Genomic DNA, 19,338 nt, shown 5'->3' on the forward strand with positions numbered 1-19,338 from the left:
ATATACATTGGATGTTTTTGTTTAATTTTAGTTTTTAAAATATAGGGTAGAATATGCCAAACTAAGTGTTGCTATTAACATTGTAAAACACTGTTTTCTGTTGTCTTCTTTGTTCAAGTTCAGTGATCGAGTTTATTGGTTGATTGATATTCCCAGAGAAAACATTACAAAAAATACAGGTAAGAATGATCTGAATTCACTATTTTACACATGGGTCTGGATTGACAAATTTACCAAATAAAAAACATTTATTATGTTAAAAAATTATGTTATTTCATGTTAATGTCTCCTGTGGTATTTGCGACATACATACTTACTAAAAACTAGTGATTCATCTGAAATTCAAATTTAACTGGACTTCCTGTATTTTACCTGGCAGTTTTATTATAGATGGATGGCTCTGACATACATAGCATTTATATTATTCTTTAGTTAAAGTAAACTCATTTTCTAGAACTTGAAATTCATAGTATTGAGAAAGTCAGGTACCAATTAATTTTAATGAAATGGAATCATTAATTTTAAAATGTAATATGTAGTGTATTAGTTTACCATTGGGTCTACTATTAAATGCTATGTGGCAGCCTAGTTTATATACTACTGTAAATACCAAGAAGGAAAGAGCAGGAAAGTCAAATTCCAGAAGGTGTGAGTATTGAGCTAGTGAACTGAGCTAGTAGATCTTCAAGCATGAGGTACAGACCCATAGTTTAAAAATGATAAAGGGTATATTATTCTAATATGGTAGGTGCAAGAAATAGAAACCATCCTAACCTCGCTAAAGGAAAAAGACTAAATCTCTTTTTGTTGTGGAACCCAAAGACAAAAGTGAAGCCAGATTATAAGAAGGAATTAGAAGTAAGAAATGGAGAACCATCAAGAACCCAGGGAATAATTTTACCCTGTTTCTCTTATCTGTATTTTCTGTACATCTATAATTATTTTTCCTTTTATGCAGACTAGTTTCCTAAAGCTGCCTCACTGCTGTCAAAGTTTTATATATATTTCCTAGGGGCCAGCCCAATTCCAAATCCCCAGGAGAGTATCTTCAATTGGCCTAGAATTGATCCTGCACCCACTTGTGTGCCAGTCAGATGTAGCAGGTGATGATGAATTGGGACAGTGAGATGGTGGGATCATACAGGCAAACCCCTCTAAGTATAGCAAAGTTAAAGGACGAACCAAATTGTGTGTCCTACAGAGTAAACGGCAGGGGGAAAGTGAGAATAAGGCAGAAAGGATAGAAAAGACTCTATATAAGGAAGCATCAAAGATAAAAACTGCAAAAGAAGCCCCAGTATTATAACAGCTAACATGGATTATATCACTATTTTTATCCTTTATTTATCTCAATTTTTTCAAATTAATCTATCGGAACTTTTTGTGATTTTTTTTCAAGGAATTCATCCTGAAGATTGTACTCCTTTAAAAAAAAAAAAGGGAGTACAGTCTAAAGATGGATTGTTCTAGCTGCTTGCCTAATATTGACATTAGTTTGACAATCAAAGAAGTGAAGATCACTTGTTATTTTCACTTCTTCTATTTATAAAATTTAATTTCAGAAATGCATTGATTCTAAGATCACCCAGGCAAGAACAAAGGTGATCTGAAAACTTAAGTATTTTATGGAAAGAGACCAAATTATCTCTGCCTATCTTGACACAACTTCTGGATTGAGTAAAAAGAAATATATTTGAGCTTATAATGTAATAGAAGAGAATGGTCTAATGTTAGTAATATGCTAGAAATCATGAAAGAAAATCTTAAGGGGGAAGGAGACCATATTTGCTCATTCACTTTTTACTCCTTAATCGTATCTTATTTGCTGCCATGCCATGAATTTGAGTATTACATATCTGTAAAATCTTGGGAAGGGTAGTTTACGTAACATCAACAGCAAAGGTAGCAAAATAATCATCATAGTAGTAGTAGAACTTGCCGGTAGCATTTACTGAATTCTTATATTTTCAGCACGACTCTAAACACTTTACCTAACTAAATTCATTTATTACTCAATGTGTGTTAGTTACTATTGTTAGCTCCATTTTCGAATGTTTTAACTGAGGCCTATGGAGCCATATGGAGATTTGGTGATAGCTAGAAAGTGGTGAAGGCAGTTTGAAGTTTGAACTACCTAGAACTGTTGAAGGTAAAAAGAGTCCCTCCTTAATTTATACTTCACAATTTGTTCTTTTTTCATTTTAAAATAAGGTATAATTTACATTCAGTAAAATATACCCTCTTTAGTGCCTAGCTCTATAAGTTTTCACAGATGTATACAATTGTGTACTCATGAATCGAGATTTAGAACAATTCCATCATCCAATAAAATTAACCCCACCAGTAGTGAACTCTCTGTCTCGTGAACCCCAGGAACCACGGATCTGTTTTCTGTTCCTATTGTTTTGTTTATTCCAGAGCCATATAAATGGAATCATCAAATATGTAGTCTTTTGAGTCTGGCTACTTTCACTTAGCATAATTCATTTGAGATTCACTATGTTGTGGTTTTTTCTGTTTTCTTACTGGGTGGTATTCCACTGTATGGATGTACTATAGTTTATTTTGTTGCAGGGCATTTGGATTTTTTCAGTTTTTGGCAATTATGAATAAAGCTGATATAGGCATTCTCATACAGATTCTTGTGATGAACACAAATTTTTGTTGCATTTGGCTAATACCAGATAGTAGGTTTACTGTGTCATATTGTTAGTGTAAGTTTAACTGTATAAGAAATTATCAAACTATTTTCCAAAGTAGCAGTATCATTTTGCTTTCTCACCACCAGGTTATCTGGATCCATGCCAGCACTTAGTATATATAAGTGTGTGTGTATGTTTGTATACATGTATACATATACATTTATACATATATGTATATTTATACGATATGTATATATGTATACTTATATATAAATATATTTTAATATGTATAAATATGTATGTTTTAATTTAGCCATTCTAATAGGTGTAGAGTGATATTTAATTATGGTTTTAATTTGCATTTCCCTAATAACTAATGACAACGAACAACCTTTTTTGTGCTTATTTGCCATTTGGTGAATTATCTATTCAAATCTTTTGCAAGTTCATTGTATGTTCTGGATACAACTCCTTTATCAGATATATGATTTATAAATATTTTCTCCTAGTCTATGGCTTGTATTTTTAATCTCTTAAGAATGTCCTTTGTAGATTAGAGTTTTTAATTTTGTTGAAGTCTAATTTATCAGTTTTTTATTTTATCGATTGTACTTTTGGCATCATACCTAAGAAATCTTTGCCTAACCAACAAAAAAGTTCTCCTATATTTACTTCTAGAAGTTTATGGTTCTAGGTTTTGTATTTAGGCCTATGACGGAATTTAAGTTAGTTTTTGTACATTATATGGACTGAGGGTAATTTGGGGGAAATATGGATATCCAATTATTCCACCGTCTTTGTTGTAAAAGCTATTTTGTGTCCACTGAGTTGCTATTTCTGGGCTCTCTATCCTTCACCAATGCCACACTTGATTACTTTAGCTTTATAAATAATAAGCTTATAATGAGTAATACTAACCCTTCAACTTTGATCTTTTTCTTTTGTTCTTTTGTCTCTCCATGTAAATTTTACAATCAATTTGCTTAGTTCTACAAAAAATTCTGCTGTGATTTTTTTAATCTCAATCAGAATTGCATTGAATCTATAGATTAGTTTAGGGGGAACTGACGTCTTAACAATATTGAGTCTTCCAATCCATGGACACAGTATATCTCTCCATTTATTTACATCTCCTCTGATTTATTTCATCAGGGTTTTGTCGTTTTCAGCATAGAGATCTTGCATATACTTTAAGAAATTTATATCTAAGTATTTCATGGGTTTGATGTTACTTTAAATGGTTTTTTTTGTTTTTTTTTTTTCCGGTACGTGGGCCTCTCATTGTTGTGGCCTCTCCCGTTGCGGAGCACAGGCTCCGGATGCACAGGCTCAGCGGCCATGGCTCACAGGCCTAGCCGCTCCGCGGCATGTGGGATCTTCCCAGACCAGGGCACGAAGCCGTGTCCCCTGCGTCGGCAGGCGGACTCTCAACCACTGTGCCACCAGGGAAGCCCTAAATGGTTATTTTTAATATTTTCATTTCCAATTGTTCATCAATAATATGTAAATATGTAATTGATTTTTGTAGATTGACCTTATATCTTGCAACTTTGTTAAAATCACTTATTAGTTCTAGTAGTCTTTTGTATATTCTTTGGGATTTTCTACATGGATAAACATCCATCTAGAAATAGAGATAATTTTATGCATTTCTTCCATTCTAATATGATTCATTTTATTTATTTATATATGTATTTACTTACGTACTTACTTGTTTATCTTTGCCTTATTGTGCTGGTGGGATCTCCAGTACAATGTTGAATAGGAATGGTGAGAGAGGACATCTCTGCCTTGTTTCCAACTTTAGGGAGAGAATATTCAGCCTTTCCTCATTAAGTATGATGTTATCTGTAAGTATTTTGCAGATGCCTCTTATCAGGTTAAGGAAGTTCCCTTCTATTCCTAGTTTGCTGAGTTCAAGAATTGGTGTTGAATTCTGTTAAATGCTCTTTCTGCATCTATTGAGATGATTATGAGGATTTTCTCCTTTCATCCCGTGATATGAAGAATTCCATTGATTCGTTTTTTGAATTCTCAACCAGCCTTGCAATCCTAGGATAAACAACTCTTAGTTACGATACATTATCCTTTTTGTGTATTGCTGGACTCATTTGGCTAGTGGGTTCTTGGGGTTATCAGTATGGAGTTTGATTTTCTTGTAATACCTTTATCTCGTTTCGGTATCAGGTAATGCTGTCTTTATCAAATGAGTTGCTTAGCTGCTGCTGCTGCTGAACGCTGGGGGCGGTGCTCAGCTTTAAGCTGAAAACCAAGGGCACACAGGGCTTTGGGCAGGAGTTGAGGGAGCCCAGCACAGGTGATACCAGACTTGAGTTCATACTGAGCTTAAGAAACTTTAGAATCTTCATTGCCCTGGGGAACCTTCCGTGAGTCCCACAGGATCCTGCTGTCGGCTCTTGAGCCCCAGATATGGAACCCGAAAGACACGCGCTTCAGACACCAAGTCTCCATTCCTCTGTTCCCTACGAGTTCAAGAATGTTTTTGACGGGAAAGCCAAGCCAGTGACCTTTTCAGAAAACCCAGGCTCGTGGTGGGTGGGAAAACGTTGATGCACATGGTTTTCCAGCCACATCACTGTTTTCATTTCAAAGGTATTTCCACTTTGATTTCTGAACTGAAATGCTGTCTATAAGGAGTATCAGGAGGGCTCGTGTAAGGGGCTGATAACACTGCATTCTCCATAGACAAAAGGACTTATCTAGATCGTTTTAATCGTATTGGAATCCGTCTTCCAACAAGCTTTTACTAGAAAGTTGTTTCTATTTCTTGATTTTCTTTTAAATAATCATCTTTTGGTCTGAATTACACAGATTTTTAAAAATCGTTTTTATCCAGGAATCTGAGCAGAAAATTTAGTTTCTGAGTTTCATGGTAGCCTCTTTATTGGACAGTGTTTATGAGTAAGGAACAAGTTCATTGTTTCTGGGTCTGACAGCAGTGCTGGGACCAGCAAGGATCCCTTTGTCTACATTCCTTCCTGGTGGGATCTGGCTCTGCTGGCCAGGTGGGGTCGTCTCCAGGACTTTAAGAGTGAAGTATTGCTGATTCCCACGGAAAACAGTTGGCAGATGCAGACAGGGGTGTTTTGAGAAATTTTGCCTTGCCTTGAAGCCCTCTGTTAAATAAAGGAAATTTGGGGGCTATTAGCTATACAATTGCTAGAATGAAAGTGACTTATGTGGTGATATTGGGACTGAGTTCTAAAAGCTTGGGTTTCTGGATCTGCTTTTTAAGTGGGTGAATTCAAGGTGGGAAAACAATGAGCCTCATTCTAGGAAATACGGCGTTTTGCACAGAAGCTTCTTTCAAAGGGAGTCCTGGTTTAATTGCCAAAATGAAACGAAGGTGGGCGCTGTCCATAATCTCAAAGGTGTTTGATTTGCTTGTGGTTTTTGAAATCCTCACTGGTAGGTAAACCTGGTCAGAGGACAAAGTAAGTATGTAGGCTTTTAGATCTAAATTGCATTGAAATAAAGCTCATTTCTAAAAAAGGGAAATACATAAATAAATATGAGTTGAGAAGAGTTCCCTCCTATATTATGAAAGAATTTTTGCAGAATTGGTATTTTTTTCACTAAATGTTTGGTGGGATTCACCAGTGGAGTTTTCTGGGCATGGAGTTTTCTCTGTGGGAAGGATTTTAACTACAAATTCAATTTCCTTAATAGATATGGGAATATTCAAGTTTTCTGTTTTTTCTGAAGTGATTTTCGGCAGTTTGTATCTTTCAAGGAACTTGTCCATTTCATCTAAATTGTTGAATTTGTAACTTACGTGTTTTTGTGATATTCTTTTATTAACCTTAAAGGGTCTATAGTGATGTGCCCTATTTCATCTTATTGATGTTTGCATCTTTATTTCCTTCTTGATTCATCTGGCGGAAGCTCATCAACATTATTGATCCTTTCAAAGAATCATCTTTAGATTTCATTGATTGTGATTATTGTTTTTCTGGTCTTCATTTCGTTGATTTCACTGTTTCATCCTTCTACTTCCTTTGGGATTCACTTGCTCCTTTTTTTCTAGTTTCTTAAGTTGGGGACCTTTAGATCAGCGGGTGGCAAACTACAGTTTGCAGACCAAATTTGGTCTGCTGCCTGTTTTTGTAAATAAGTTTTATTGGAGCACAGCTGTGCTCATTTATTTATGTTTTCTATAGCTGCTTCTTGGCTACCATGGCAGAGTTGAAGTGTTGAGACAGAGACCACATGGTCCACAAAACCCCAAATATTTACTATTTGACACTTTGTAAGGCCAGTACTATCTTTTAATCCCTGCTTCAGATAATTGATTTGAGATCTTTTTAAATATATTTTACTACTATATATTTCTCTTTAGCACTGCTTTATATGCATCTCATAAATTTTTATGTGTTTTCATTTTCTTTCAAAATATTTTCTAATTCCCCATGCCACTTTCTCTTTGACCTGTGGTTATTTAGAAATGTGTTGTAAAATGTCCATATATCTGGGGATTTTCCAGATCTTTCTGTTACTGATTTTTCTAGATTAATTCTGTTATGTTCTGAGAACATATTTTGTATAATCATTTGTTAAGATGGTTTTTATGGCCTATTTGGTGAATCTTCCCTGTGCACTTGAAAAAAATACTTACTTTGCTGTTTGTCACTGGAGTGCTCTGTAAGTGTGGATTGGGTCAGTTGGTTGATAGTGTTATTCAGCTTTTCTATATCCTCACCCATTACTCAGTTATTTAGAGAGGAGAGTTGAAATATCCAACTATAATTGTTGATTTGTTTATTTCTCATTTTAGTTTTATTAGGTTTTTGTTTGTTTGTCTGTTTGTTTTGGCCATGCTGCACGGCTTGTGGGATCTCATTTCCCCAACCAGGTATCGAACCTGGACCAATGCAGTGAAAGCCCGGAATCCTAACCACTAGACTGCCAGGGAAATCCCCAGTTTTATCAGCTTTTGATTCATGTATTTGGAAGCTCTGTTAGGCATGTGCACATTTAGGGCTATCATACCTTTTCAGTGAATTGATCCCTTTATCATATGTATTTTTCCTCTTTATTCTTGATATTACCTTGATCTGAAGTCTCCTTTGTCAGATACTGATATAGCCATTACACCTTTCTTTTTTTTTTTTTTTTTTTTTTTTGGTGGTACTTGGGCCTCTCACTGTTGTGGCCTCTCCCATTGCGGAGCACAGGCTCCGGACGCGCAGGCTAAGCGGCCATGGCTCACGGGCCCAGCCGCTCCACGGCACGTGGGATCCTCCTGGACCGGGGCACGAACCCACGTCCCCCGCATCGGCAGGCGGACTCTCAACAACTGCGCCACCAGGGAAGCCCCTACACCTTTCTTTTGATTAGTATTTGCATAAGATATATTTTTCATTCTTTTACCTTTTTTCCCCAAGACAACTTTTAGAATGCATTAAGCAACAGAATAGAAGTACACAAGTGAATTTTAAAGTAAAATCAGTGCATCAATGAGTGCGATCTAACACAAAAGTACAGATGCCTCACAATGGTGGAGGAAGGCATAAATCTAAACCAGAGATTGGAGGAGAGATGCATATAAGGGAGGAAGGACCTTGGCATACTGACTTATCAAGGTAGATTCAACTGATGTCTTTAACTTCCAAATACCTTGGTCCCTAATTGGTAGTCTGAGATAAGCATGATACTTGGTCACAAAGAGCAACAGTAGGTATCTGCTGTGTCTGGAAAGGGGAAGAAGTTCAGAATCCTGAAGAGACTGTGGACACTCAACTCTATAATAATGAGGTGGAGGGTATGAGGCTACAAGAACCATAGGGAGACTGCACTCTTCTATGTCAGGCACTAACCACACTGCAGCAAGGTACAATGAAAAGTTACTCAAGTTACTAGTTTAATGGAAGAACAGGAGTAGCTGTAGGAAGGACTCCATGGAAAACGTCCAGCTGATATAGAGAAAATAAGCATTTGGTCAGTGGAATAACTATGGTGCTATTTTTCAGAATAGGTACCATCACCTTAGTCACTGATCTAATGGATGTGTCTCCTTAACCCAAAGTAACAAAGGTTTTAACAGCCAGATAGCCCTCTTTTCTGTAACTCTTGGTGCAGTTCTATTGTTGTTCTCACTGAGTTGTTAAATAGCATATGAAACAGATATGAGGTCACATAAACTACCTGAATAGGTTTGCCTGGAGCTTTGGCATTGACCTCTTCAACTTCCAGCTCTGGGTCTACCAGTTGACACTATCCACACAGTCTCTTGGCTGCTTCATATACATCTTTCACTGTATGAGCCACATTACAGGTGGGATTAATATTTCCTGTGTGTTTAGGATAAGCAGGGTTAGTATCACCACCAAACAGAAGTGTGTGCCAGTTAATATGCATGTGGAAAGAGATACAGTTGGTATAAAACCAATCCAGAAAATATTGGCTCTTACTTGCTGTTGAAACCCATACTTTCCCTTACATTCGATCACTCCATGTACCATTATAGGAACCACATTGTTGTTTCTATTTGTGATTTTTATCAAGACTTGTATAAAGTTATGCAAGACCTGTGGATTCTCAGTGCTCTTATTTTCATATTTCAGAAGTTCAAGAAAGCTATGCCTATACCAACTTTGAACCAGGCACAATGAAGGCCAGTTGTTACCCATCAGAAGATTGACTTCTCTCATTGTGTTGGCCAGTTGTGCAGGAAGCTCTTTTTGTAGAAACATATAGGATATTTTCTTATACCATTATCTTTCCCCCAATCCAGGTATTGCTTGATAAAGAGCAGTGACAGCAAGAAGCATAAATAGCACTTGATCTACTTATTTAGCTGTTTAAGCAGCCACTAGAAGAGCCATATCCTCGCCAGGGTGGTGCACAGATCCACCTAGAGGCCTGGATGGACATGAGGGCTTGTGTAGCTGAGTGTTCGGGTCAGGCATGTTCTTCGTGAACACGCCCTGGTTTCAGCCTCGACTTATGGGTACAACTGCTGCAGCACCCAGGCTCAGTTCATCACCTTGGCTTCCCCAGGCCCACCCATTCTTTAACTTTTAACTCAGTTATGCTTTTGTATTTAAAGTGGGTTTCTTAGAGTTAGCATGTCTTTCAGTCTTGATTTTCACATCTAATCTGGAAATCTGTCTTTTAATTAGTATTTTTAGGCCATTTACATTTAATGCAATTTTTAGTATGGCTGTACTGACATCTACCATTAGGGTTTTTTCTATTCTATCTCTTCTGTTTTACTTTTCTTTTTCTTTCTTCATCCATATTAATTATTTTTTATGATTCTGTTTTGTCTCAACTATTGGTTTATTATTCTTTAAAGAAATTTTTTGGTGTTTGCCCTAGGGTTTATACTATTTATTTTATTTTATTTATTTATTTTTGGCCATGCCATGCAGTTTGTGGGATCTTAGTTCCCTGACCAGGGATTGAACCTGTGCCCTGGGCAGTGAAAGCGCAGAGTCCTAACCACTGGACCACCAGGGAATTCCTGATATACTAAATATTTTAATTAATCATGGTCTACTTTCAAAAAATATTATACCACTTCACCTGAGTGTCACAATTTGCTTCTCACCAAGCTACAAGAGCTCTCAGAGAAAAATTATAATCTAAAATATTATTGTCTGGGTTCATTGCGGTGTTGGTAAGATCACTTCATAATTCTTTTTTCCTTATTTTATCATCAAAATGTTTGCTGGGAAAACATATATAAATGCAATCAAAATGATTGGGAAATAAAAGGTAATTATGGTTGGTAATGTTCATATAGTCTTAAATTTCACCAACGTGACATACAAAAAAATAGCTGATTGTTTGCCTTTTGTTTTCAAACAGATATTGCAGCTGTAGAAGAATGGTTAGTAAGGATCACTTTGCAACATGGATTAAATATTTATACTACTGAAGGAACACTATTGGATAGTGTTCGAGGTAAATGCCAGTAGATAAAAGTGAAGTGAAAATTTGTAATATTCTTTCAACAAACCTTGTAAGCTATGACACGCCAGACTCTGTGCTAAGTGCTGGAGATAGATAAATAAGAGATGATCATGACTCTTGAAGGGCTTACAATCTGATGAGGCAAAGAATTAAATACACATGGGTAATTGTTAATAGAGCTCAGTAAAGAGTGCTATAGAGGGCTTCCCTGGTGGCGCAGTGGTTGAGAGTCTGCCTGCCAATGCAGGGGACGCGGGTTCGTGCCCTGGTCCGGGAGGATCCCACATGCCGCGGAGCGGCTAGGCCCATGAGCCATGCCGCTGAGCCTGCGCGTCCAGAGCCTGTGCTCCGCAATGGGAGAGGCCACAACAGTGAGAGGCCTGCATACCGCAAAAAAAAAAAAAAAAAGAGTGTTATAGAAATATGGAAATATATGTTTTCTATAGCCATATTGGGGGTCATCATAAACAATGGCTTTATAGAGTTAGTTTTTGCATCTTCTATAAAGATGTTATAGAAGATATTGTTTATTGCATCACAGTCCACTTTATGAGGACCATCAAGCAAAAAGTTTTGCTCAGTCTTAGTAAGAACATTTGTATTTCTTCATAAAAAAATTGGTTGTTTTAAGGTTATGAGCACTGAGGCATATAACTGACTAGGCTTTTCTTTTTCAGTTGTCTGATCTATAGCCCAATTTTTGGGTCAGCCATAGTATATAGAAAAAAACCTCCATCCTGGAGTTTGTATTTATTCTCATTTTCCTCACCTTCCCTTTTTACTTTTATTCTTTTGCACCCACTTTGATATGGTGCTATGCAGAAGCCAGAGTAAAAATAAATATTTCATCTTATGGAAAGAAACACCTGGGTAGCTTTAAGAAAATAATGATTATTCAGGGCCAAAATGGTGAAGTAGGAAGACCCTGAACTCACCTCCTTCCATAGGCACACCAGAATTACAACTATTTACAGAGCAACTATCTATGAGAATGACCAGAAGACTAGCAAAAAAGATTTCCCGCAGCTAAGCAAATAAAGAAGGAACCAAAATATAATGAGTGGGAGGGGTAGAGACACTGTATAGTCAAGACCAACATCCCCAGGTAGGCAACCCACAAATGAGAGGATAATCACACTTTCAGAGGTCCTCCCTAAGGAGCAAGGGGTCCAAACCTTACATTAGGCTCCCTAGACCAGGGGTCCTGCACTGGGAAGACAAGCCCCCGGAACATCTGGCTTTGATAGCTAGTGGGGCTTGTGTGTGGGAGAGCCAGAGAGCTGTGAGAAACAGAGACTCTGCTCTGAAAGGGCACACACGAAATCTAACATGCTCTGAGTCTCAGTGCAGAGGCAGTAATTTGAAAAGAGTCTGGGTCAGACTCACTTAAGAGATCATCAACTTAAAATAATCATGTATATTATCATGTAAATAATAATGTACGTACGTTGTTATATATGAACCTCATGGTACCCACAAACCAAAAACCTATGATGGATAAACAAAAACGAGAAATGAATCCAAATATAATACTAAAGATAGTCATCAGGCACAAGGGAAGAGAGCAAAAGAAGAAGAGAGGAACAGAAAAAAGAAAAAAACCCACAAAACCAGAAAACAACGAACAAAATGGTAATAAGTATATACGTTTCAATAATTTTCCTTTAAATGCAAATGGACTAAATGCTCCAATAAAAACACAGTGGCTCAATGGATTAAAAAACAAAAACACGAGAATTCACATTGTTAAAATGACCATACTGCCCAAAGCAATCTACAGATTCAATGCAATCACTGTCAGAATACTAATGGTGTGGGGGAACTTCAAGACAGAGGAGGAGTAAGATATGGAGATCACCTTCCTCCCCACAAATACATCAAAAATACATCTACATGTGGAACAGCTCCTACAGAACACCTACTGAACACTGGCAGAAGACCTCAGACTTCCCGAAAGGCAATAAACTCCCCACGTACCTGAGTAGGGCAGAAGAAAAAAGGAAAAACAGAGACAAAAGAGTAAGAATGAGACTTGCACCTCTGGGAGGGAGCTGTGAAGGAGGAAAAGTTTCCACACACTAGGAAGCCCCTTCACTGGTGGAGATGGGGGATGGGCGGTGGGGAAGCTTCGGAGCCACGGAGGAGAGCATAGCAACAGGGGTGCAGAGGGCAAAGCAGAGAGATTCCCACACAGAGGATCGGTACCAACCAGCACTCACCAGCCCAAGAGGCTTGTCTGCTCACCCGCTCGGGCAGGTGGGGGCTGAGAGCTGAGGCTCGGGCTTTGGAGGTCAGATCCCAGGGATAGGACTGGGGTTGGCTGAGTGAACACAGCCTGAAGGGGGCTAGTGTGACACAGCTAGCCAGGAGGGAGTCTGGGAAAAACTCTGGACTGCCCAAGAGGCGAGAGATCATTGTTTCAGGGAGCATGAGAGGGGATTCAGAGCACCACCTAATGGAGCTCCAGAGATGGCACGAGCTGTGGCTATCAGTGCAGACACCAGAGATGGGCATGAGACGCTAAGGGTGCTGCTGCAGCCACAAAGAAGCCTGTGTACAAGCACAGGTCACTCTCCACACCTCCCCTCCCGGGAGCCTGTGCAGCCCGCCACTGCCAGGGTCCCGTGATCCAGGGACAACTTCCCTGGGAGAACGCACGGCACACCTCAGGTTGTTACAATGTCATGCCAGCCTCTCCCGCCACAGGCTCGCCCCACATTCCATACCTCTCCCTCCCCCAAGCCTGAGTGAGCCGAGCCCCCTAATCAGCTGCTATTTTAACCCTGTCCTGTCTGGGTGGGGAACAGATGCCCTCAGACGACCTACACGCAGAGGCAGGGCCAAATCCAAAGCTGAACCCTGGGAGCTGTGCGAATAAAGAAGACAAAGGGAAATTACTCCCAGCAGCCATAGGAGCAGCAGATTAAATCTCCACAACTTCATATACCCTGCATCTGTGGAATACCTGAATAGACAACGAATCATCCCAAAATTGAGGCAGTAGACTTTGGCAGAAACTGTAGACTTGGGGTTTGCTTTCCTCATCTAATTTGTTTCTGGCTTTATGTTTATCTTAGTTTAGTATTTAGAGCTTATTATCATTGGTAGATTTGTGCATTTATTTGGTTGCTCACTTCCTTTTATATATATTTTTTTTTTCCTTTTTCTCTTTTTCTGAGTGTGTATGTGTATGTTTCTTTGTGTGACTTTTGTCTGTATAGCTTTGCTTTTACCATTTGTACGAGGGTTCTCTCTGTTTTTTTTGTTGTTGTTTGTTTTGTATAGTTTTTAGCACTTGTTATCACTGGTGGATTAGTTTTTTGGTTTGGTTGCTCCCTCTTTTTGTTTTATTACTTTTTAATTTTTTTATCTTTAACAATATTTTTTATCTTAATAACTTCATTTTATTTTTCTTTCTTTCTGTCTGTCTCTTTTTTTTCTCCCTTTTCTTCTGAGCCATGTGTCTGACAGGGCCTTGGTCTTCCGGCTGGGTGTCAGGCCTGAGCCTCTGAGGTAGGAGAGCCGAGTTCAGGACATTGGTCCACCAGAGACCTCACAGCCCCACGTAATATCAAACAGCGAAAGCTCTCCCAGAGATTTCCATCTCAGCACTAAGACCCAGCTCTATTCAATAACCATCCAGCTACAGTGCTGGACACCCTATGCCAAACAACTAGCAACACAGGAACACAACCCCACCCATTAGCATAGAGGCTGCCTAAAATCATAATAAGTTCACAGGCACCCCAAAACACATCACTGGACTTGGTCCTGCCCAACAGAAAGAAAAGATCCAACCTCATCCTCCAGAACACAGTCACCAGTCCCCTCCACAAGAAAACCTACACAACCCACTGAACCAACCTTACCCACTGGGGGCAGACACCAAAAACAACAGGAACTACAAACCTGCATCCTGCGAAAAGGAGACCCCAAACACAGTAAGTTAAGCAAAATGAGAAGACAGAGAAAGACACAGCAGATGAAGGAGCAAGGTAAAAAGCCCACCAGACCAAACAAATGAAGAGGAGATAGGCAGTCTACCTGAAAAAGAATTCAGAGTAATGATAGTAAAGATGATCCAAAATGCTAGAAATAGAATGGAGAAAATACAAGAAATGTTTAACAAGGACCTAGAAGAACTAAAGAGCAAACAAACGATGAACAACAGAATAAATGAAATTAAAAATTCTCTAGAGGGAATCAATAGCAGAATAACTGAGAAAGAAGAGTGGATAAGTGACCTGGAAGATAAAATAGTGGAAATAACTACCACAGAGCAGTATAAAGAAAAAAGAATGAAACGAATTGAGGACAGTCTCAGAGACCTCTGGGACAACAATAAACGCACCAACATTTGAATTATAGGGGTCCCAGAAGAAGAGGAAAAAAAAGGGACTGAGAAAATATTTGAAGAGATTATAGTTGAAAACTTCCCTAATATGGGAAAGGAAATACTGAATCAAGTCCAGGAAGCACAGAGAGTCCCATACAGGATAAATCCAAGGAGAAACACTCCAAGACACATATTAATCAAACTATCAAAAATTAAATACAGGGCTTCCCTGGTGGCGCAGTGGTTGAGAGTCCGCCTGCCGATGCAGGGGACACGGGTTTGTGCCCCGGTCCGGGAAGATCCCACATGCCGCGGAGCGGCTGGGCCCGTGAGCCATGGCCGCTGAGCCTGCGCGTCCGGAGCCTGTGCTCCGCAACGGGAGAGGCCACAACAGTGAGAGGCCCACGTACAGCAAAAATAAAAAAATAAATAAATAAATAAATAAATTAAATACAAAGAAAAAATATTGAAAGCAGCAAGGGAAAAACAACAAATAATATACAAGGGAATCCCCATAACGTTAACAGCTGATCTTTCAGCAGAAATGCTGCAAGCCAAAAGGGAGTGGCAGGGCATATTTAAAGTGATGAAAGGGAAAAACCTACAACCAAGATTACCCAGCAAGGTACTCATTCAGATTAGACTGAGAAATTAAAACCTTTACAGACAAGCAAAAGCTAAGAATTCAGCAACACCAAACCAGCTTTACAGCACATGCTAAAGGAACTTCTCTAGGCAGGAAACACAACAGAAGGAAAAGACCTACAATAACAAACCCAAAACGATTAAGAAAATGGTAATAAGAACATACATATTGATAACTACCTTAAATGTAAATGGATTAAATGTTCCAACCAAAAGATATAGACTGGCTGAATGCATACAAAAACAAGACCCATATATATGCTGTCTACAAGAGACCCACTTCAGACCTAGGGACACATACAGACTGAAAGTGAGGGGATGGAAAAAGATATTCCACGCAAATGGAAATCAAAAGAAAACTGGAGTAGCAATTCTCATATCAGGCAAAATAGACTTTAAAATAAAGACTATTACAAGAGACAAAGAAGGACAGTACATAATGATCAAGGGATCAATCCAAGAAGAAGATATAACAATTGTAAATATTTATGCACCTGACATAGGAGCACCTCAATAAATAAGGCAAATGCTAACAGCCATAAAAGGGAAAATTGACAGGAACACAATCATAGTAGGGGACTTTTAACATCCCACTTTCACCAATGGACAGATCATCCAAAATGAAAATAAATAAGGAAACACAAGCTTTAAATGATACATTAAACAAGGTGGACTTAATTGATGTTTGTAGGACATTCTATCCAAAAACAATAGAATTCACTTTCTTCTCAAGTACTCATGGAACATTCTCCAGGATCATATCTTGGGTCAAAAATCAAGCCTTGGTAAATTTAAGAAAATTGAAATCATATCAAGTATCTTTTCTGACCACAACACTATGAGAATAGATATCAATTACAGGAAAAAATCTGTAAAAAATACAAACACGTGTAAGCTAAACAGTACACTACTAAATAACCATGAGATCACTGAAGAAATCAAAGAGGAAATAAAAAAATACCTAGAAACAAATGACAATGAAAACATGCCAACCAAAAACCTATGGGAGGCAGCAAAACCAGTTCTAAGAGGGAAGTTTATAGCAACACAATTCTACCTCAAGAAACAGGGAAAATCTTAAATAAGCAACCTAACCTTACATATAAAGCAATTAGAGAGAGAATAATAAAAAATAAAAGTTAGCACGAGGAAATAAATCATAAAGATCAGATCAGAAATAAATGAAAAAGAAATGAAGGAAATGATAGCAAAGATCAATAAAACTGAAATCAGGTTCTTTGAGAAGTTAAACAAAATTCGTAAACCATTAGCCAGACTCATCAAGAAAAAATGGAAGACTGAAATCAACAGAATTAGAAATGAAAAAGGAAAAGTAACAACTGACACTGCAGAAATACAAAGGATCATGAGAGATTACTACAAGCAACTATTTGCTAATAAAATGGACAACCTGGAAGAAATGGACAAATTCTCAGAAAAGCACAACCTTCCGAGACTTAACCAGGAAGAAATAGAAAATATGAACAGACCAATCACAAGCACTGAAATTGAAACTGTGATTAAAAATCTTCCAACAAACAAAAACCCAGGACCAGATGGATTCACAGGTGAATTCTATCAAACATTTACAGAAGAGTTAACACCTATCCTTCTCAAACTCTTCAAAAATATAGCAGAGGAAGGAACACTCCCAAACTCATTCTACGAGGCCACCATCACCCTGATACCAAAACCAGACAAAGATATCACAAAAAAAGAAAACTACAAGGCTTCCCTAGTGGTGCAGTGGTTGAGAGTCCGCCTGCCAAAGCAGGGGACACGGGTTCGTAACCCGGTCTGGGAAGATCCCACATGCCGCGGAGCAGCTGGGCCCGTGAGCCATGGCCGCTGAGCCTGTGCGTCCACAGCCTGTGCTCTGCAACGGGAGAGGCCACAACAGTGAGAGGCCCATGTACTGCAAAAAAAAAAAAAAAAAAAAAGAAAGAAAACTACAGGCCAATATCACTGATGAACATAAATGCAAAAATCCTCAACAAAATGCTAGCAAACAGGATCCAACAACACAGTAAAAGGATCATACACCATGATCAAGTGGGGTTTATCCCAGGAATGCAAGGATTCTTCAATATATGGAAATCAATCAATGTGATAAACCATATTAACAAATTGAAGAATAAAAACCATATGACCATCTCAATAGGTGCAGAAAAAGCTTTTGACAAAATTCAACACCCATTTATGGTAAAAGCCCTCCAGAAAGTAAGCATAGAATGAACTTATCTCAACATAATAAAGGCCATATATGACAAACCCAGAGCCAACATTGTTCTCAATGGTGAACAACTGAAACCATTTCCACTAAGATCAGGAACAAGACAAGGTTGCCTACTCTCACCACTATTATTCAACATAGCTTTGGAAGTTTTAGCCACAGCAATCAGAGAAGAAAAAGAAATAAAAGGCATCCAGATCGGAAAAGAAGAAGGAAAACTGTCACTGTTTGCAGATGACATGATACTATACATAGAGAATCCTAAAGATGCTACCAGAAAACTACTAGAGCTAATCAGTGATTTTCATAGAGTTGCAGGATACAAAATTAAGCACAGAAATCTCCTGCATTCCTATACACTAATGATGAAAAATCTGTAAGAGAAATTAAGGAAACACTCGCATTTACCACTGCAACAAAAAGAATAAAATATCTAGGAATAAACCTACCTAAGGAGACAAAAGACCTGTATGCAGAAAACTATAAGACACTGACGAAAGAAATTAAAGATGATATAAATAGATGGAGAGATATACCATTTTCTTGGATTGGAAGAATCAACATTGTGACATTGTGAAAATGACTATACCCAAAGTAATCTACAGATTCAATGCAATCCCTATCAAACTACCAATGGCATTTTTCACAGAACTAGAACAAAAAATTGCACAATTTGTATGGAAACACAAAAGACCCTGAATAGCCAAAGCAATCTTGAGAAAGAAAGACGGAGCTGGAGGATTGTGGCTCCCTGACTTCAGACTATACTACAAAGCTACAGTAATCAAGACAGTATGGTACTGGCATGAAACAGAAATATACATCAATGGAACAGGATAGAAAGCCCAGAGATAAACCCACACACATATGGTCACTTTATTTTTGATAAAGGAGGCAAGAATATACAATGGAGAAAAGACAGTCTCTTCAATAAGTGGTGCTGGGAAAATTGTACAGCTACATGTAAAAGAATGAAATTAGAACACTCCCTAACACCATGCACAAAAATAAACTCAAAATGGATTAAAGACCTAAAGGTAAGGCCAGAGAGTATAAAACCCTTCAAGGAAAACATAGGCAAAACACTCTATGACATAAATCACAGCAAGATCCTTTTTGAGCCACCTCCTAGAGAAATGGAAATAAAAACAAAAATAAACAAATGGGACCTAATGAAACTTAAAATCTTTTGCACAGCAAAGGAAACCATAAACAAGATGAAAAGACAACCCTCAGAATGGGGGGAAATATTTGCAAACGAAGCAACGACCAAAGGATTAAACTCCAAAATATACAAGCAGCTCATACAGCTCAATATCAAAAAAAAAAAAAAACACAACCCAATCCAAAACTGGGCAGAAGACCTAAATCGACATTTCTCCGACGAAGATATACAGATTGCCAACAAACACATGAAAGGATGCTCAGTATCACTAATAATTAGAGAAATGCAAATGAAAACTACAGTAAGGTATCACCTCACACTGGTCAGAATGGCCATCATCAAAAACTCTACAAACAGTAAATGCTGGAGAGGGTGTGGA

The 19,338-nt window shown here is 38.3% G+C and overlaps 1 protein-coding gene and 1 pseudogene across 1 annotated transcript in view; one reads left to right on the forward strand and one right to left on the reverse strand.

The window, feature by feature from the left end:
- CATSPERB (cation channel sperm associated auxiliary subunit beta) overlaps positions 1–19,338 on the forward strand; it is a 128,409-nt gene that overhangs the window by 16,829 nt on the left and 92,242 nt on the right. Inside the window, exons 4-5 of the mRNA XM_060161755.1 lie at positions 119–179; positions 10,476–10,571. Coding sequence (XP_060017738.1) covers positions 119–179; positions 10,476–10,571 — 157 coding nt within the window. The remainder of the gene's footprint in view (positions 1–118; positions 180–10,475; positions 10,572–19,338) is intronic.
- Positions 8,519–9,672, reverse strand: LOC132516452 (pyruvate dehydrogenase (acetyl-transferring) kinase isozyme 3, mitochondrial-like; annotated as a pseudogene).

Source organism: Lagenorhynchus albirostris, chromosome 1, assembly GCF_949774975.1.
Source record: "Lagenorhynchus albirostris chromosome 1, mLagAlb1.1, whole genome shotgun sequence".
In the NCBI taxonomy this organism is placed as follows: domain Eukaryota; kingdom Metazoa; phylum Chordata; class Mammalia; order Artiodactyla; family Delphinidae; genus Lagenorhynchus; species Lagenorhynchus albirostris.